Here is a 21,757-nt window from a genome sequence, read left to right on the forward strand (position 1 = left end):
GTAATTAGTACGGTTTTCATCAACCTATTCCGGGTTACGGTTGCAGTGATAAAAAATACGGTTTTTCATTAATTAAAAAAAAATATTTTTTTAAAATGCGTGAGACTATTTATAGCACCGCTGCCAAGCACGAGGCACCTGTTGCCATTGTTTCCAAACGAGCGAACGATCATGGAATCAGCCGGAGAAACATTGCAAACGAGTCTTAAACCGAAAAGAAAACTGCAGTCATTCCGTGAAGAATATTCAAAAGCCTAGCCGGGAATAATTATCCGTTCCAAAAAGGGTGAAAACTACGCGAATTGCACCTTGTGCAGACAAGATTTTTCGATCGGACACGGAGGAATTAGCGATGTAAAAGACCACGTTGGGACAAAAAAACACAAGTCTAATGCCGTTGCTAGCGATACAAGTGGAACACTTTCAACGTTTTTCGGATTTTAGCCACAAAAAGGTAATGACACCAATGTTATCTATTGGAATTGTTTAGTACTGTTATACTGTTAAAAGTGTTTATACTATTTATGCTTTCAAGTCCAAGTTGAAGAAATTTTGTTAAATGTTGACAGCATAACTACCAAAATACAGAAGTATGTCCTCAATATTTTTGCAGTGCTATTTCTGTTGAAAAGTTAAAATGATTACATTAGAGATGTGATGTGCCACTTTTCAAGTGTCTGATGGCTTAAATTAATTTTCATAAATTTTTCATATTTTGAATTCTTTTGAAAGGCTTACAAAAAAAGTACATTTGAATTGTAATTCCATGCTATTTGACAGGACTATTAATTTTAATGAAGTTAGCTTACCATGTTTACAGTATGATAATTGTGATAGAAATGTGAATTTTAGGCACAGAATATTTTATACAATTGAACAAGGCAGTAGATTATACAAGCTTGGACAGAAAGTTAATAATGACAGCAATTTTTTTTTTAATGGAATTGTTTAGTACTGTTTTACCATTTGTTTACTGTAAAAAGTGTTTATACTGTTTATACTTTCAATTAACAAATTGAAGTCTTGTGAAAGGTTGACAGGATAACTGGCATTAACTGTCAAAATAATTTCAAACTATTGAAGTTAGCTTACAGAATAAACATGTCAATCAACCCATATGATTTTTGCTGTAATATTTTTGTTTTGAAAAGTCACTGTGACTGATAGAAAAGTGGTGGTTTTAGCAACATTTTAACCTGTGTGAATGCTAATAATCATTTTGCGTCGGGGGGCGAAGCCTGAACCCCCCACCAGGACTTTGTCCTGGACCTACCGGGGCCTGCGGCCCCTGGACCCTGGCTACTAGGTTTTTCTGATTTAAAAAGTTGGCAGGTATGTAGATACCATTCTCTTAAAATTAATTAAATTTAATTTTTACAGCCAACGAGTCCGATTTAATCAAAATTAACTAATAAAGATAAATAAATTAAAAGAATGGTGTCAGTTATTGACACCATCCTGTAATATTAAATTAAAATGAACAGAGCCTCGATTTAATTGATTTTAATTGATTTTAATTCAATTTATTTGAATAAGAATAAATAAATATATCTAAGTAACTAATGAAGGAAAATAAAATAAATGAACAGTCTCTGTCTCTCCATGCTGTTAAATGAAATTAAGTTAAATTTAGATTAAATTAAAAATAAATAACATAGAATAAACTAACTAATACAAGAAAAATAAGATAATGGAATGGTGTCTGGGACACCATGCCCTTGTTGTGTTGAACAAAAAATACAATTCATTACAATGTAATTAAATTTAACTATCCATCCATCCATCCATCCATCCATCCATTTTCTACCACTTGTGCTTTTCGGGGTCGGGGGTATATTAAATTAAATAAATAAAACAACAAAACTAATAAAGGACAAACATATTGGAATAGCGTCTATTATGTTGAACAAAATAAGATTAAATAAATTAATTGAATAAACTTAAAATAAATAAAATTAAACAAATAAAACAACACAACTAATAAAGAGAAATGGGCATTATGCTGTTGTATTAAATACATTGAAATACTAATTAATTTTTTATTAAATTAAATTGGATTAAATACAATTTTACAAAAAAACAACATAACAAGTAAGGAAAAAATATGTTTTATGGACACCATGCTGTTGTATTAAATTGAATCAAACAGAGTCTAAAGTCAATTTTACTAAAGTAGTAATTATACTGAGAAGTTATTTTAATATTTGGGCGTCCCTGTTTGAGACCACAAATCAATAAATACAAAGACTCTTATGGTTAAATTGATTAATTTTAAACTAACTAGTCAAAAATAAAGTAAACTTAATTAAAGTACGCTATGGACCAGTGATTCTTCCCAAAAGTGGCTTACAGAAAGCCTCATTAAAATATTTATTGCACAACCCATATCTGACCTTCTTTTATTGGTACTTATTTCTTGTTAAAATCATAATTACATCAATTTTATTGTATTGTGTTATACATGAAATGTTCCTATTCCTCCTTTTAATACATTGCTCTGAAATTAATTTGAAGTATTTGTGTTTAAAAAGATGTCAAATAACATTTAACTAAAAGTGACATTACGCTCGACATGATACTGTTAAATGAAATGAAATAAAGATCCAATCTGGATCTTACCATGCGTGTGGTCATAGACTGTATGACAAATGTGCATGTAAGTCAGAGTCCTCAAAATGTGACACTCCAATCTTGTAAATGTCTGAACATGTTTGACAGTAAGGACATTTTTTTAGGCCATGGCGTCCTCCTGGACAAAAGACACATTTGAGCTGTATATTTAATAGAAATAAAAAGTACTTACAGCTTAAATGTTGCACACTGTATGAAGATTTCTGACCTGATCACTTGAATGCACGTTATTGGTTTTCTAATTCAGTCTTAACACACCATTTTTGGTTTTGTAGTTGTCATCACTTTTTTTTTTTATTATTATACGACCACTTTAACACAGTTCAGCTGTGCCTGGAGGACACACACACACACACTTATTGAGACACCCTCACTTCAAGTCCTATGCATGCCTCACGACTATTAAGGGGACTATAAGGCATTTTCATGAGAGCTTAGCTATGTGTGTGCAATGCAAGTGACAGCAAGTACCCTGCAAAGGCGGCAAGGGCTGCCATCAACTTAAACTCCGGCTTTTGCTTCTTATATTTCAAACTACAGTAACTCCAACATCCATCCATCCATCCATTTTCTACCGCTTATCCCTTTCGGGGTCGCGGGGGGTGCTGGAGCCTATCTCAGCTGCATTCGGGCGGAAGGCGGGGTACACCCTGGACAAGACGCCACCTCGTCGCAGGAAGTAAAAAGTCATCATTATTAAATACAAAAATCAAAATTCTGCGATAAATTTTCATAATTATGAGATAAAAAGTCCATCCATTTTCTAAAAAGTCGTAAATTATATTATTTTAAAAAAAGCTAAATTATTACATAAAAATGTCAAAATTATGGGATAAGAAATCGAAATGATCAGATAAATATTCTTAATTATTAGACAAAAAAAAAAATAATCGAGATTATGAGATCATAATATGAGATAAAAAAAAAAATCGAAGTTATGAGATAAAGAATCCATCCATCTATCCATTTTCTACCGCTTATCCCTTTCGGGGTCGCGGGGGGTGCTGGAGCCTATCTCAGCTGCATTCGGGCGGAAGGCGGGGTACACCGTGGACAAGACGCCACCTCGTCGCAGGAATTAAAAAGGCATCATTAAATACAAAAATCGAAATTCTGCGATAAAATGTCATATTAACTTGCAATTCTACACCTTTCTTGTTCTTTCATGTTGATATAGTAAAACAAGAAATAAGTAAGTTGCCGTTTGATTCCATTGAGGTTAATTAGAGGAAGACTTCTGTGTCGAAGTTACACTAAATACTTGTTTTCCATTAAAGAGATGGAGGAATAATGCACAAGTAAATGCAAACTAAAATAAATAACAAACCAAACACCATGATAAAAAAAACAAAAAAACTGGGCAACTTCACGAAACACGATAGAATGACTCATTATAATAATAATAATTATTATTATTATAATAAATATATAAAAAGAAAAAGAAAATATTTAACAAAATTATCGCTAAAATAAAAAATACAGAATCAAAAATAGAGTACCGTATTTTTCGGCGTATAAGTCGATCCGCTGTACCGTATTTTTGGAGTATATGTCGCACCGGCCGAAAATGCATAATAAAGAAGGAAAAAAACATAAGTCGCACTGGAGTATAAGTCGCATTTTTTGGGGAAATGTATTTGATAAAACCCAACACCAAGAATAGACATTTGAAAGGCAATTTAAAATAAATAAAGAATAGTGAACAGACTGAATAAGTTTACGTTATATAAGGCATAAATAACCAACTGGTATGTTAACGTAACATATCATGGTAAGAGTCATTCAAATAACTATAACATATAGAACATGCTATACGTTTACCAAACAATCTGTCACTCCTAATCGCTAATCCCATGAAATCTTATACGTCTAGTCTCTTACGTGAATGAGCTAAATAATATTATTTGATATTTTACGGTAATGTGTTAATAATTTCACACATAAGTCGCTCCTGAGTATAAGTCGCACCCCCGGCCAAACTATGAAAAAAACTGCGACTTATAATCCAAAAAATACGGTATACAAAAACTACGAAAATAAAAAAAACTAAAATATTGAATATACCAACTGGCACCAACATGACTAAATGACTAAATTATAGTGAAAGAATAGAATGACGCACCAGTACCATAAATACTTTAAAAAATGAAAACTCATGATTTTAATATCTTTACCATTATTATTACTACATTTTTATGTTATTGACTTTTTGTTTACACTTTCTAATATATAAATAGGTATAGCCCAGAAAGGTGTCTATAAATAATTAAAAAGAAAAAAGTTTCTATTTTATCGTTATAATTAGAATTTCTAACATTTGTTCACATACATTTTGATATGTTCAAAAGGTTTTGGTCACTTCATTTAGCTGTACTGTCAAAAGTGAGCACTATAATCTTTATAAAAGGCAAAATGTTAGCACATTGCAGGGTTGTTAAAACGTTTGACTGGTTAATTATTCAAATTTGATACAACATTTACCGCATACACACGGGACTATAATTGCCTCAGCTTGGGAGGTTTTAAAAGTGATCTGAGTTTTGGCTTTAAGTTGATGTTTTTTTTAACTTCATAGCTTGCTGCATCTGTGTTGCCACAATGAGATTTTCTATCAGAGAAGCTTAACATCATTGTCCTGGAGAACTGCATGTCCCTTCATGTCCAAGATACCTTCACCCCCTTGACCTCCTTCACTCCCCCTCATTGAGGCCTTCAACACTTTGCATTACACTCCCTTTTATCTTTTTCTCTTCCGGATGCATCCTGTTTATTTGTTTGTTTCAGGTGTGCAATTATTACCCCACATGTTTTTTGTCTTGCCTGATGTTCATGTTAAAGGTTGAAACTTTTGTTTTGCACCTGGTTTAGCTGAACCTCCCTTCCATGTGTTTTGGCTGCAGGGAGAAACAAAAGTGGCAAAAGCAAACGCTAATAAAAGCAAAGGTGCTGAGCTCATTTCCCTTCCCGTGGTCGCACCTTTACTCTAAGATAGGGTTGTTCCGATACCAATATTTTAGTTCCGGAACCAAAATGTATTTCGATACTTTTCTATACATTTCTAAATAAGGGGAACCACAAAAAAATGGCATTATTGGCTTTTTTTAACAAAAAATCTTAGGGTACATTAAACATATGTTTATTATTGCAATTTAGTCCTTAAATAAAATAGTGAACATACTAGACAACTTGTCTTTTAGTAGTAAGTAAACAAACAAAGGCTCCTCATTAGTATGTTGACGTATGCAGTAACATATTGTCATTTATCATTCTATTATTTTGTCAACATTATGAGGGACAAGCTGTAAAAATGGATTATTAATCTACTTGTTCATATACTGTTAATATCGTTTTTTTTGTTTCAACATGTTCTATCTACACTTCTGTTAAAATGTAATAATCACTTATTCTTCTGTTGTTTGGATACTTTACATTAGTTTGAGATAATACCACTAATTCAGTTATCGATCCGATACCAAGTAGTTACAGAATCGTACATTGGTCATATTCAAAGTCCTCATGTGTCCAGGGACATATTTACTGAGTTTATAAACAAAATATGAATTTTAAAAAAAGGGAAAAAAATTGTGTGACGATAAGAAAATATCGATGTAATCATAGTAGTATCGACTAGATACGCTCCTGTACTTGGTATCATTACAGTGGATGTCAGATGTAGATCCACCCATGGCATTTGTTTACATTGTGACGCCGGTGAGCTATTGTATCCTCCTACGGTGTGTAGTGAAGCATGTTTAGCTATTCCTCGTCCTGCAGTGATAATGATACTTGTAAGAAACTTACTTTATTTGTTGCCATGGCGGCGAGGATTAGTGATTTAGAAGTAGCTAAAACACTGCAGATGGACGTTAGCCGCTAGCTAGCCAGCCATGTTTTAAAGCACCTCTTCCTGAGGGCGTTTCAGTGTTTATCTTTAGTTTTTAGGCCAAAAATGTGTCCATTCTCCCTCTTCTGTCTACACACTGTGTCTGCTTGTAAGTACTCTGTGATTGTGCGCTGCCGAACGTGCTTCTCTGCTCGTAAAACCTGCAATGTCATGACGTGATGGCGCATCGTCAGGCCCGTTGGGAACCGGAACTTTTCAAACAGAGTACAGTACCGTTTTTGATGCGATGCTATACCAGTACCGGTGTACCGTACAACCCTACTCCAAGACATGATGGATTCAGTCCAAGCTGACATACTGCCAATGCGAAGTAAAGGCAGGAAAATACACTCATTATGCTTATTAATACATAAACTCAGGGTGTCCCGATATAATAAAAATGGATTAGATTTTATATAGCGCTTTTCTATTATTAGATACTCAAAGCGCTCACAGAGAAGTGAGAACCCATCATTCATTCACACCTGGTGGTGGTAAGCTGCATTTGTAGCCACAGCTGCCCTGGGGTAGACTGACGGAAGCGATACAACCTTTTCACTTCCGATATAATACCGATATTGGAATCAGCACAAATCATACACTTTTATTTTTTTGTAGTATGGAATGTTAATAAAGGCTTGAGCAAATGAAATGACTCAAACAGAGAACAATGGCAGGCATGAAAAACACTAACTTATTTGTTATTAATCATCTAGAACAATGTTTTCTTAACCATAAGGCCGCCAAAAAAATGTGCTTCTCAGCGGTGGTCTGTATGGACCACATCGGTACTCAGTTGTAATACACTTTTTCACCACTTGTGGAAGTAATGACAATGTCAAACAAACAGAAGAAGTCAGGGGCTAAAGTCATAGACGTTTTTTATGGGCAAAAGTTATGACTAAAGTGGTGTAGCTGTATTTTCATTTGCGTTTTAATTTTTTTTAACAACTTAGTTAAAAACATATTAATTATTGATTTAGTTTATTTATCTTAGCACAGCATAATAGTATGTACATTTATTTTTCATCAGTTACTTATGAGTCCTTTTGCAGTATATTTGGTCCGTACTTATCTTTCTAATCAGCCTGACCAAAGCCTAAGTTTATGTGTTAATAAGTAATCATTTTTGTGATTAGCACATGCTTTCATACCATTTGACAAGGTTGTAAACTGTAAGTAGGTTGGATATAATTGTTGAATACTATTAAAATCAAGCAAGCGTAAGTTTACTAATTCAGTCTTAATATTTGAGTGGGCCCTTGGCCCCTCTGTTGTGGAAAAGTTGGCCTCCAAGGTCAATTAGGTTAAGAAGCCCTAGTCTATAAGGGACTTACACTGTCTTTTAGTTGAAGTGGAGTGGTTAACGTTTTTTTTGATGACACCTAGTCGCCAGAAAAAATCATTAAATTAAACTCATAATGTAATAAGTCCAATGATGCGGACACATTTGTTACTGGATATTTTCTAATACCCCTCTGCTTTGAAGACTTTGTATGTGTAAGTAATATGCAACCATATATATTTGGTACTTTTTAGACTGCAACATTGTTCAATTAAGGACACTTTTTCTTATGTCTAGCTTGTGTGCTATTGTGTGCTTAGCCGTTGTGTAGCTGCTAGCTCCTAGTAGCTTGTAACCTACCATGTTTATCTTTTGTAACAGCTTTGCACGAGTAAACACACTGCAGGACTGCTTGAATTGAAGATTTTAGATGCAAGCCAATATAATCAAATTCTTATTTTTATCCTGATATCAGACCGACATCAATATCAGATCGGGACACCTATTAACAGGCATAGGCCCTATATAAAGTCCAATACCCCTGAGGGTGTAAAATATGTAATTTGATATGTATCAAAAACTGCTCAAAATGTTGTCGTTCGAACTGATACCACATAAAACATGAGAACAAAAGAAGAACCCTCCTGTTAAGATTTGCATTTGAAAATAAGGGATGTTTCCCAGTAAATCGAACATAGAAACTAATGGCTGATTTTTTATTTATTTATATTTTTTGGTAAACATTAGACAGCCTGTCTTCAATGTTCATATCAAATAAAAAAAACACCATCAAAATGTACTTCAATAAAACTAGTATGCGGTTTTAGAAATCAAAGACATTTAACTTGAAGTCAATCAGGGTAAAAATGGTAAAGACAATTCTAATATAATAATAACAAAAAACGGTCAGCTAAACTTTTCCCATTGAGCAATTCAACCTTCCCTGCAGCATTAATGGCTGCTCTATATGCTGTTGTTTTGTATCTGGTAGCAGCGGTTAAAATAGCAACGGCCACCTGTTGGGTTTTAATGTCTGGCTGGGGCTATATATACAGTTTATATAATCCATATCACCTATAGATGTTAATGCCGTTTTGAAGGCTTGAATGATAGCCTCAGTCAATAAATGCATAGTTCGTGAAATACGTATTTAAGACAGAAAAAGGCATGAGGTATTCATGTCAAAAATATTTAAAGGACCCTATTGGAAGACTGGTAAAGCATCAAAGTCAGTGAACTTTTGTGGCTCGCATGTCAAAAGGGGACATTTTGAACCCCTTAGGACACAGCTATTCAACTACATTATTCTGGGCGGCACACTTTTATAAAGGTAAGGACTGGGGGTTGTACGTCTTAACACTGATCAAAGATCCTCTATATGACAAAAACACTGCTGCAAAAATATTGGCCAAAGGTCCTCGATATAAGTGGTTCCCAGCCGCCATCAAACTAAACTGGTCCGTGACACATTTTCTACCGGGCCGCAGAGAAACATTAAATACTTTTTAAACAACTGCATTTTCTCCGACTTAACTTTCATCTGTCCCACTAGACTAGGGGTGTCAAACTCGTTGGAATTAAGGGCCATATTGCAGTTATGTTTAACAGTAAGTGATATTATTACACAATTGTCTATGCATTTGATGATTAGTTTTTTTGTTAATGTACAACAATGTAAACATTTTTTGTAGATTTTACAGTAAAAAACTGACAGGTCAGTCACAAACATTTTACTGTAAAATTGACAATGTTTTTTTCAGCATGTTACTGTAAATGAAAAAACAGTACCACTGATTTTCATGGTACAAAACTGGCAGCTCAGTTGATAGAATTTTACAGTGTTTTTTTTTTTTTTTACTGTAAATGGTAAATGGGTCGTACTTGTATAGCGCTTTTCTACCTTTTTTTTTTAAAGAACTCAAAGCGCTTTGACACTATTTTCCACATTCACCCATTCACATTCACACATTCACACACTGATGGCGGGAGCTGCCATGCACGGCGCTAACCAGTCCCATCAGGAGCAAGGGTGAAGTGTCTTGCTCAAGGACACAACGGACATGATTAGGATGGTAGAAGGTGGAGATTGAACCAGTAACCCTCAGATTGCTGGCACGGCCACTCTCCCAACTTCGCCACGCCGTAAATGTAAAACTGCATTTTTACAGTAAAATTCTGGCAATTTAGCCGCCGGATTTTACCGTAAAAACGGTATACTATTGTGAATAGCAAAACAGTACCAGCTCAGTTGCGAGCATTTTATGGTCAAAAAACAGTGGTACTGTTTTTTTCATGTACAGTAAAATGCTGTAAAACCACAGTAAATTTCATAAATTCGCTGTAAAATCTATGTATTAAATTTGACAATTTGATGAATAACTAGTTTTGAAATCATAAGTCAAGCAGATAACAAGTATTTATTTCTTGTTTAACAAAAAATATTGTTTGATCATATATTTGTTACATTATAATATTTACCGTATGTTGAAAAAATATGTGAGTACATGTATTTTTTTTGTCAAAATGGAAAAAACTAATACATTTAGTAAGAAAATATAAAGTACTTTAATGACGTATATTATTTCCAGGCTTTTGAGGGCCAAATAAAATGATGTGGTGGGCTAGATCTGGCCCCCGGGCCTTGAGTTTGACACCTATGCACTAGACGCACCAATACGCTTGTTTGTAGATGTACAATAAAATCCCTCATAGGAAGTTGCCTTTTGTTATATTTGTTATAACTTTGTGACATGATACAATGCACATGAATGAACATATAACATATAAATGTGACAGATCGTGGCCAAAGGCTGATTTCCATCTGCATCTCATTGCAAAGAAACACGATTAGGGCTCCCACTATTCAGCATTATAGTGAGTTGTATTTTTCATGCACTTATTGTTGCTGTATTTATCTGGCACAAGTGGAAAGCTGGTCCCTGAAAATAATGCCTACATTAAACCAGTCCGTGGTGCAAAAAAGTTTGGGGCTCTGTATCACAGGAATGCTCTGCTGTTTTAAAGGATCGATTACCAAAATGCTAGTCAAAGATCGTATACAAGACAGGAAGATTATCATTTTTAAGAATCTATTGTAAAATTGCTAGTTAAAGATCCTTTGTTCGACAAAATGTTAGTTGCTAGTTAGTTTTTGATCAAGTCACCAGTCGACTGGACTTACAAAGTCTTAAGACATCGGGTCGTTCAACGTCTGTCATTTTTTCCGTGGCTCAGTCGCCGCTTGGCCCGAGTGCCCTTTGACCTTGCCCACCCCCCATGTGCCTTAAACCTGCTGCCACCTCCATTGGTGCGAAGAGTAGATGGCGGCTCTATATTGGGTGTCAGTCACAGCCAACTGCCCTAAGTCTTTGTGATGTAAACACTGAGTAGGAATTTAACGTTTGACAAAAAAAGACGGAATAAAACCATTTCGTCACGATGAAAATGTTCTTACCGTTATCTTCGATGGTGAAGTAGAAGATGTCGCTAGTGGCGTTGCTCCCGTCCAACAAGACGTAGCAAATCTTCATGTCGTTGATGTCAGCTGTTGGCGGACACACACAAGTTAGCGTCAAAGTAAAATGTCGTAAAAGTAGGCCATCTTCACAGGTTTAAGTTTCATGCCCCCAAGCTACTATTATAACATGCCAGCCTCCGAGGAAATGCTTGTCTCAGCATTTTTTGCAATCGATCAATCCAGCTCGGAATATTCATCCAAGGTAGCGTACGTCTTTTGGTAAACATCGATTTGGAGTTGCCAGTGTACGCGTTTTTTTTTTTTCAAAACATTGACAGGTGGACCTGAGGCTACTTGATTTCGCATTTTTGTTACAATGACATGCAGGGTTTTGAAAACACCAAAGACAATTTGGAGTCTTTAACGTACTGTAGACAATCTCGTCTTCTCTGGATTTACGTATGAAATTTGGTAGAAATTAGATTACAATTTGAGTCTTCAATAAAACTACTGTTCAGTTTTTCGTAAACATTGAAAACTGTCGAAGAAAGAATTTAGTATTTAGAGTCTTCAACGAACCTAAAGTACATAATTTTGAAGATAATATATTCTTTACCAAAACAAATGTACTTTTTTTTTGTTTTAAAGATAGTTGTTTGTCGTGAACAAACCTCAAGTACACTTTTTTGTAAAGATTAAAGTCAATTGAACATCTTTCATGAACTTTATGTGCTCTCCTCAGAAATAATCTTCAATTGGACAAATTACCGTATTTTCCGCACTATAAGGCGCACCTAAAAACCACAAATTTTCTCAAAAGCTGACAGTGCGCCTTATAATCCGGTGCGCCTTATATATGGGTTAATATTAATATTAATTTTCATAAAGTTTAGGTCTCGCAACTACGGTAAACAGCCGCCATCTTTTTTCCCCGTAGAAGAAGAAGAAGCGCGCGGTGCATGCTGGGATATGTGACGTTTCATTTCCATTTGTGTGTTTATGTAAAGACCCCAAAATGGCTCCTATTAAGTGTGTTGTCTGTCTAATTATAAATAATGCAGACGAGGCGTGTTAACTGAGTTCTCAACGTTTACTCACAGCGTGCTCATAACCACATTCTAACTGCCAGCATACAACAACGCTTCTCAGGGCTACCGCGCATGCTCGTCACTATCGTTGCATGCTGGGTAGTGTAGTTGTTATATTTGCTAGCTCATAACATCACATTAAGAGACACGCTTACGCGCTTAATTCAATACTCGCCGTCATTCCGGGTGGATTGACAAAAGACCTCCAGCCGCTGGATATTGGTGTCAACAGGGCATTCGAAGCTAGACTGCTAACTGCGTGGGAACAGTGGATGACAGAAGGCGAACACACGTGACGTTCACCAAGACAGGGAGACAGCGCCAGACGACATACGCCACTATCTGCCAGTGGATCGTAAATGCCTGGGCTGATTCAGTCTCATCTGTGGTCCGAGCTTTCAGGAAGGCAGGAATTGTCACTGAACTAATAAACGGCAACGACACTGACTCCATTAATGACGACTTCGACGAGACGGAGCCGGCCATGTTGGATGCCGTATTCGCTCAACTGTTTAATTCGGACACTGAAGAAGAAGAATTCGAGGGATTTGTGAATGAGCTATAACTTCATAAAGTGAACTTTACATTTTTATTTAGTGTGTTGTGTTGTGTGACATTAACGTTTGAGCAACGTTGAGTTATTGATATATTGTTATTGCTCTGCACTATTTCACGTGTTACTATATTGTGATTGCACGTTTGATTTACGTAACACGAGTAAATCAGCTGTTTATTCATTTTGGGAGTGAACGGAGTTGTCAGAACGCTGGTTTGTTATCTATTAATAAAGTTTAACTGACCTATCTGACTGTTTTGTTGACATAGGTGCGCCTTATAATCCGGTGCGCCTTATATATGAACACAGTTTTGAAATATGCCATTCATTGAAGGTGCGCCTTATAATCCGATGCGCCTTATAGTGCGGAAAATACGGTAGTTTTATTTATTTAGTTTTGAATACAACTAACGTACATTTTTGTTTTTCAGTTTCTTGTAAACATTAAAGATTCATTCTAATTCGCCTAAGAACTTAATGTAATGTAATGTTTTTTATAAACACTGACAACAAATTAGTCATAGTTTAGACCAGTGATTCTCAAACAGTGTGGTAGAATCACATCATTAAATATTCAAACACAGTATTACTATTCAAACTGTGTGTAATGTTACAGTGGCCAAAAATATTAAATATACTTGTTAAATAAATGCTCTGCCTTGTGTTTAATGAATATTTAGGCCTACTACGCTACTGTATTCGAATGTTGGTTATTATGGTGGTACTTGAAGAGTCAAGTGTTTTCTGAGGTGGTACTTTGTGAAAAAAGTTTGAGAACCACTGGTTTAGGCTCTTCAGTGAACATAATTGACCCATTTTTAAAATACTTAGTTTCTGTACTTGACGAATGTACGTGTTTTAATTAAACGTTAAAGAAAAATTCTTATTAGTCAATGTTTTCGATAACACTGAAGACAATTTCGTCTTGGGTAGACCAAATACACATGTTGTATATTTGGTAACAATTTATAGTGATTGTCACTTCACTAAATGTGCAGCTACTTGTCAACTTTGAAGATAAATTAATTAACTTCACATTTTGTAATATTAGATTAATTGAAGACAATTTACAGTCTCCAATGATATAATGCTTGTTTTGGAAAGTTTATAAATTGCGTAGGCGTTCAGTAGGGAAAGTTTTGTAAATGTTTACTGTGATTGTTACCAAGATGTTATCATAATTTATGGTCAGACGTTACGTAATGAGCATACCTTGCGTGAAGGTCTCGATGCTGTCGTTGCCCTTGGCGAGGTTAATGATGAAGCCGTGCTGTGGTGCCTCAGACACAACATACTTCAGGACTTTCTGCTGACTGTCGCGGTCCTCCGATCGCAGGGCTTTGCTGGTGATCAGAAAGCCCATGTGTCCTGAGGGCAGGACCTTGAGCGAGGCCGCGGCCTTGTTGACCACAATTTGCGGCACGCCGTTGTCCACCGTGTTGATGTGAATAGTCATCATCTGGGGTTTGCGCGTGTCGTAGACGGTGTCGGGGAAGATGTAAAAGTCTGTGTGAGTGCCATCCGTGACAGTGAAGGAGAAGCTGTCTTCGTTGGTCTCTGTGCCGTCATGCTTGTAGCTGATCAGGTTCTCGTTCAGGTCCTGCTTGGTGAAAGCGGTGATAGAGTGAGAGTTGTTGAAGAGCAGCTGCCCATGAACCGGCACCTGCGTAACAATGAAGCGCAAGAGGTTGTCCGGGGTGTCGCGGTCCTCCGCCGTTAGCTCGAATGGTGTGATGAGCTTAGTTTCGCCTTCTTCCACCACAAGATTGCTTATGGTCAAGACTGGCTTCTTATTATCGACATCAGTGATGGACACTCTGAATGTGCGGAAGACAGGGTTGTAGCCGTCCGTCACCTCAAACTCGAAGCTGTCCATCTTCATTTCATCATCCGAGGTATGGATGTAGTAGATTTTGTTGCCAGCAAGCTGCAGTTGGGTGAATGTGGAAATGGGAACACCAGGCTGGTCCGTGCACTCCAGATGGCCTCTGCTTGGGGCCCGAGTGATGCTAAAGCTGAGGAATTCATCAGGACTGTTGATGTCAGTGGTGCTAAGGAGGTCGGTGGTCAGAGTTACTCTTCCTCCTTCCTTGAGTGTCACGCCTTTGTTGATGACTTGTGGGAAGACCATGTCTATGCTTCCGATGTTGATGTAGAAGTAACGATCAATTAGGGCGTTGATGCCGTCCGTGACGTCAAACTTCAACAAGTCTCGGATTCCTTCCTGTCCAGTGTGCACATACTGGATGAGCTGTTTGTCGATTTCAACCTGCGTGAAGTTCATTCCCACGGTGATGTTCCCGATAACATCTCCAAACTTGGTGATGCGCTGAAGGTAGCCTTGGCCCGGACCATAGCGAACGATATAAACTAATGTGCTATCTTCGGAGTCCAGATCGGTGGCTTTCAAGATCCTGTTGCTAATGACTTTAGTCTCACCGATATCAACCTCAAGGCCATCATTAATGGCCATTCTTGGTGTCTCGTCGTCAACTGGGATGACCATGATGAGGACTTTTTTTTCCACTTTGTGTTTCCCGTCGGTGAGCCTTATCACGAAGCTGTCCTCTGTGGTTTCTGAGTCATCATGTTCATAGACGATGTTTGATGCCTCCTTGATCTGTTCCAAGTCAAATCTATCCACTGAGAGAGTACCAGTGCTGAGCTGCTGAACTATGACACCGTGCTTGGGATTTGTGATGATCTCAAAGTGCAATTCGTCATCAGGGATGTCGGCATCAGCTGCGTTTAGGATTGGTGTGTCAATGACCAGGCTCATTCCTTCCATCACTATAAACTCACGGATGAAAATTTCAGGCTTCTCATCATTGGATGGAATGATGATGATGGGGAAGAAATGACGATCGGAAAAGTTAATTCCATCCGAGCAGCGGAAGGTGAAGCGATCCTCCACAGGTTCCACCCCTTTATGAATGCTTTGTACATAATAAATATGCCCAATTGCCACATCTTTAATGCTAAATGCAGTGATGGCCGTACCTGCTCTTGATTTCTCAGAGCCAGAAGCTGGGGAGATGTTCTCCACATAGCCGGAAGAGGGTTGGACAATGATGGTGCATAGGATGTCATCACTATTTGTGTCGATATCTTCTGCTTGGATTTGGTCCAGAGAGATGACGTTTTTCTCGCCCTCCACCACAAAAAACTGCCCCCCGACGCTAACAATAGGTGGAATGCTGTCAACTGGAAGGATGGTGACGTGGACTGTCACACCTTGAACCTTATTTCCACCCACCACCCACTGATCGGACAAATCAGACAAAGTGAGGTTGAAGGAGTCGTATTGTTTGACTGGTCCAATTTCACCAGAGGTGTGAACATACACCACCGCTCCATTAATGATGTCCGCTTGGGTAAACCTCTCAGCAGGGGCTCCGTTCACAAGGAGCTCACCCAGCCTGGGGGGTTCTTCTACTATGAACATGAGCATAAGGTCATCTGTGTCTTCATCTCGTCCCTGAATCACATTGCTTGTAATCTCCGTGGCGCCGTTCTCCAGCACATCAATTGACGCTCCGACCAGGCCTGCTGGAAGCATAACAGTTGGGGACTCATCATCCACGGGGTCCACACTGATCTTGATAGTGATGGGCACCTCATGGAATCCATCGCTTACGTCCAGCTTTATGACATCGTTGAGGGACTCCTCGCCACCGTGGATGTAAGCTAGTCGTCCATTTGCTACATCTTCCAGCACAAATGTTTCACCGTTTGACATGTCGATGCCTAAATACTGCAGATACCCATATTTAGGAATCTGGGTTACAGTGAAAACAATATTTTCATCGTCTGTGTCAGTATCTGTGGCGTGCAGCTCTTTCCTGGTAATCACATATGAACTTCTCTCCATAAGAGTAAACCCTGTGTTTGTAATAACTGGGGGTTTGTTGTCAACCGGCTGCAGGAAAATGGTGAACAGTCCATCTGCCGTGTTACCGGAAGTGTCCTCCACCACAAATGTGAACTGAGCCACTTTAGGAGTGATGCCAAGCTCCTGGTTGGGAGGCCTGTAAGCAACTTTATGGTGATTGACTTGTGCCTGTGTGAACTCTGTAATCACAATGTTAGGGTTGTCTGTCAGCACAATATCACCCAAGGGTTCTGCGTTGTTGTCATCAGTGTCAGTTGGAGGCTTAGTAATAGTGTACTTTAAGTCCCTGTCTTCTGAGTCTAGATCAATGTAGCCCAAAAATGATTTTGTAAAGTATGTCAGCTCATATTCCTTGACTGTCATGTGAAGGGTGGTGCCAGGTGAGAGCTCCGGAGGTAAGTCATCAATAGGGTGGATTTTGATGGTAAACAACCGTTCACCTGATTGATTCGGCGGATCGTTATCATCCTGGACCCGGAACACGTACTGATCAATTACAGTGGTGGTACTGTGGCCTCCGATGTGGCGATAGAACAGCTTCCCGTCGAGGACATCTTGTTGAAACCATTCAGTCACCACCTGCTCAAACATCTCATCTGTCTCACTGAACTTCCAGAGAGAGGGTTCGGAGGGAGGTTCCACTTGTCTTAGCAGGAACTCCCCCACTGTGGAGTAAGGAGCCTCCAAGATGAACTTAATGGTGGAGTCTTCTGAGTCGATATCAGTGGCGCTCAAAATAAACGGCGATATCTGCATGACTTCCTTCTTGAAGAGCACCAGCCCGGTGTTGGCGTTAATAATGGGCGGCTCGTCATCAGTGGGCACTATAGTGATGGGAAACAAGAACTCCACTTCATTCTTGCCGTCTGTCATGCGGAAAATAATATTGTCACTGTAGGTGTCGCTTCCATCATGCTGGTACACAACAATACCGGCATCTAGATCGGCAGGTGTGAAGAATTTCCTGCGACCCCCGAGCACGCTCAGTGCTCCGTGCTTCAGGCCATCAATGACGGTGATCGTCACGTCTTCGAGGTTATCTTCATCGCTGATCTCTAAATTTTGCACGCTGGAGAGCGCCCTGGACTGCCCCTCAAACAAGAGTTGCCCCGTGTTTTTGGTGGCCACGGGAGCCATTGTGTTCATGGGCTTCACCACTATCATAAAAGCAAAGGGGTCCGACACGGCACCATCTGTGTCGACGATTTCAAACTCCAGCTGGAAAATCCTCTCCACGTCAGAGTCCTCTGAAGGTGGTTTGTAAGCTATTTTGAGATCTTTCATGTCCCTCTGATAGAAAGAAGTGATGGGCATGTTCTGGTCATCCGTGCTTATGATGTATCCATGTTGAGGGCTCAGTGGGGATGTGATGTTAAAGATTAAATCATCTGCATCAGACTCCACATCTTCTGCAGCCAACATGTCACTAGTAATTGCGGTCATCACAAATTGATCCACCTCCATCATCATCATGGACACAAAGCTTGGTTTCGGAGCGGTGTTCTCTGCACCTTCTCTGATTCTAACCATCATTTGGAAATGTTCTTGCATGATCGTGTTGCCCTCATTATCCTGCAGCTCTACCATCATCGGGATATAGTCTCTATTTGGGGAATTGGTTTTAGCCACATGCTTGTAGCGAATGCCACGCTTCACAAACTCATCACAGTCTACCATTTGGCCGCTGGCGGGGTTGTTAATAAGAGTTCCATACCTGGGAAGACCTCCAGCGCCGACTAGTGTGGTGATCTTACACTGCGTTACCCCGTCTTCGTAGGAAAACTCCAGAGCCTTGTTGTCAATGGGACTGCTGTTGCCGTTCAGTTTTTCCACATTGATGGGCATATTCCTGGTGAGGATCTCCAGCTGCTGGAAAACTACCTCCACTTCTAGCATAAACGGGATGATGACAGTGTCCGTCTGCGAGTCGTAACGCAGCTGCAGCTTCACACGATCCTTGCTGGGGCTTCGGGATCCAAAATGAGTGTATTTCACTTCATCCGGCGCAAAGGAACATGGGAATTTCTTCGGGGTCAGCATCCCTGGTCTCTGCGATAGAGGGTCATTGTCCAGGACTGTGATGTGGCAGCGGTCTCCTGGTGCGACTTCTGTCACCAGGTCGTTCATGGGGTCCAAAAACACAGCTTTCCCTAATGGGACTCTAATCCCATTGTTGGCGATGATGATGTTGTCCTCATTAGGTCCAGGTCTGTACTGGTGAAGGTGAGCCTGGTTGAAAGGATCCGTTCTGACTGAGGCCAGACAGACACTGAGAACGAACAGGAGGAATCTCCATTGTGGACTTTGCAGACATGCTGCCATGTCCACTTTTTTGTTGGCTTGAAATTCACAGATCGGCAGTAGCGAACAAAAATCCAACAATGGGACAAAAAAAGAAGAAGCTTGTCTTCAGTGGTCCTCTCTGTCCTTACACCGACACACGAGTGTGGTGAGTGCTGCAGGGGCTTTGCAGGTAATAATGAAATTGTAGACAGGGTCCCTCGCTGGCCCCTCCTCCGTGTCAGCACAGAGAAGCAGAGCTGGGGGGGAACCTCCCTGCTGCCCCCATGATTGGCTAAATTAAGAAAGACCATTGGACAAGGCTGTGAAAGTGCTCCTCCAACCAAGAAAAGACTTCTGTCCCTCTCTTTTTTTCCTTCAAAGAAGAGCAGAATGGCAAATTTAGTAGAATGGATGCAATGTTGATATTTAAAAATGTTTATTTTTTTATTAAAATTTTATTTAACCAGTAAAAAATCCCATTGAGATTAAAAACCTCTTTTTCAAGGGAGTCGTGGCCAACAAGCAGCAGAGTTACACATAAAATTACATTCACATTACACATTAAAATGACAGGATGGACATCAAGTAAAACAGTTAGAGATAACTGAGGCTCCTTCAAATGCTCTGTTTAGATTTAAAAGGAAAAATGTAATTAAATTAAGAACATAACTGTTCATATTTATATTTAACCACTTGTGTTCATTAATTCTTAAACAACCATTGCATTTGTTTCATGACTGATTAATAGGTCTTATGACATTTTCAATTATTTCAATGGCATTTTAATGATTTCATTTTATTTAAAAATATTTTATAGCACATAACAGTGCATTGTATCGTGAATACTTGACAAACAACTTGAATAGTTATTCAAATTTAAACGATTCAGTCATTATTTTACACATTTATATATTTCATGATGTTTTTCATTGATTTATTGGCATTTTAGATTATTTAATAGTAATTGTAATTATTTAACAGCATTTTGATTTCTTATTTTATTAGGCTGGAGTAATGGTTGTCTGTCTATCTGTGTTGGCAAATGCAGCTGGGATAGACTCCAGCCACCCCCGTGACCTCGAGAGGGACAAGCGGTAGAATATGGATGAATGGATGGATATTTTATAATCTTTTCAATTATTTATTTGTATTTTTAACTATTTCCTGATATTTTTGATCATTTAATGCTTGTTTTAATTGACAAAAATATATATATATTTTTTTGCACGACCAATATGTTTATTTTTTGACTATATTTTGTGACCTTTTCAAAGATTCATAGGCATTTCTAGTTATTTCAATTTTTTTTTTATACGCATTTATTAAATTTTCAATTATTTTATGGCATTTTAATTTATTGTGTGATGCTATGGCACATTGAAAAGCATCTTGCAAAATATATAATGTATGTTTTTGTCATTTTTGGTTGCTCGTATGTAAGATAGTGCCCCGATCGATGTCTTAGAGGTGAATTATGGTCCGAGTTATGCTCAGTCGTTATGATGAGTGATTTACAAGCGACCCTAAAGTTGGCTTTTTACTTTAATGTTTTTGCAAGTCAGGCCTGTCAAACGTGGCAGCCTTTCACTTCTTGCCCTGGGCAACATTTAGTCAATTAAAAATACAGCAATTCAACATGCAATAATATGCAATACAGTAACATTAACATCTTTCGGGGTTATTTTGTTCATTTTTGGACCACCGGAAAGTCATGTCATTTGGATGACACGGCACCTGGGTGTCTCAGGGACAATAACTAGCTGGGCAGAACAGGTGGGTGGGGGAACTCAAACAACGGGTCATACCATTAAAACATCTACATTTTGATTGCTTTGACCATCCAGTATGATTCCATGGATCAGCCAGCTTGTACGGTGGCTCCACACAAAGCGGGCGCAGTCATGGCAGATGAAATGTGCGCTCAATATGGTGCACAAGGTCATGTTTGGATAAAAATACCAGGTCACGCTGTAGGGGTTGAGCACTTCATGACCTGCTTGCAAGATTTTCACACTCCAAAATAATAATAGTAGATTTTCAGCAGTGTTTATTATTAATTGAAGGTTTTTTTCATGTGCAATTTGGCAGTGAAAGTCAATGAATGGCACAACCAAGTACTAACCATTTGTTAACCTGATAATAAATGCTTTTACGGGCAACAGTGCGACTCACTCAACAAACCTCCCCTGAAAAAATGTGGGCCAAAATAGCCAAGATGCCACTCGCACATTCTCTATCACACTTTTCAGTTGGGCCTCGAAATAAATCTCCTCACTTGACCGGGGGTGGGCGGCCAGAAATATAAAAAGAAGGGGGTCCATCCGGCCGCGAACAGTACGGGTTGGGTGGGGTGTAACTATAGAAACAAACACACCAAACGAGCTTTTTATACTCCTGGATTTCCCTCACATTTCCCACTACTGGCAGCGAGGCGTACTGTAGAATAAAATAGTCATTATGTTTTTTTTAAACCCCTTTCCACTGTAAGTGATTGGTCGACTGTGACGTAAAATGTCTAACTGTGCCCTTTGTCCGGCTAAAACAAGGCGGCCGTAAAGCCGTTAGCTTGTCTTTGTTCAATGTGTTCATTGACAAGACTTTAAAGAGTGTGTGAAAGAGAAGAAAATGGACGTGTTATATCAACTTTGTCAAGAATTTCCGAAATCATGACAAATATATTGA

The 21,757-nt window shown here is 38.6% G+C and overlaps 1 protein-coding gene across 1 annotated transcript in view; it reads right to left on the minus strand.

Moving 5' to 3' along the window:
- Positions 1–19,114, minus strand: part of frem3 (Fras1 related extracellular matrix 3) — a 69,294-nt gene extending 50,180 nt beyond the window's left edge. The window contains exons 1-2 of the mRNA XM_061922937.1: positions 14,113–19,114; positions 11,254–11,343 (exon numbers count right to left, since the gene is read on the minus strand). Coding sequence (XP_061778921.1) covers positions 11,254–11,343; positions 14,113–19,114 — 5,092 coding nt within the window. The remainder of the gene's footprint in view (positions 1–11,253; positions 11,344–14,112) is intronic.
- Positions 19,115–21,757: the final 2,643 nt, after the last annotated feature.

The sequence above is a fragment of the Nerophis lumbriciformis genome, linkage group LG27, assembly GCF_033978685.3.
Source record: "Nerophis lumbriciformis linkage group LG27, RoL_Nlum_v2.1, whole genome shotgun sequence".
NCBI classification, from domain to species: Eukaryota; Metazoa; Chordata; class Actinopteri; order Syngnathiformes; family Syngnathidae; genus Nerophis; species Nerophis lumbriciformis.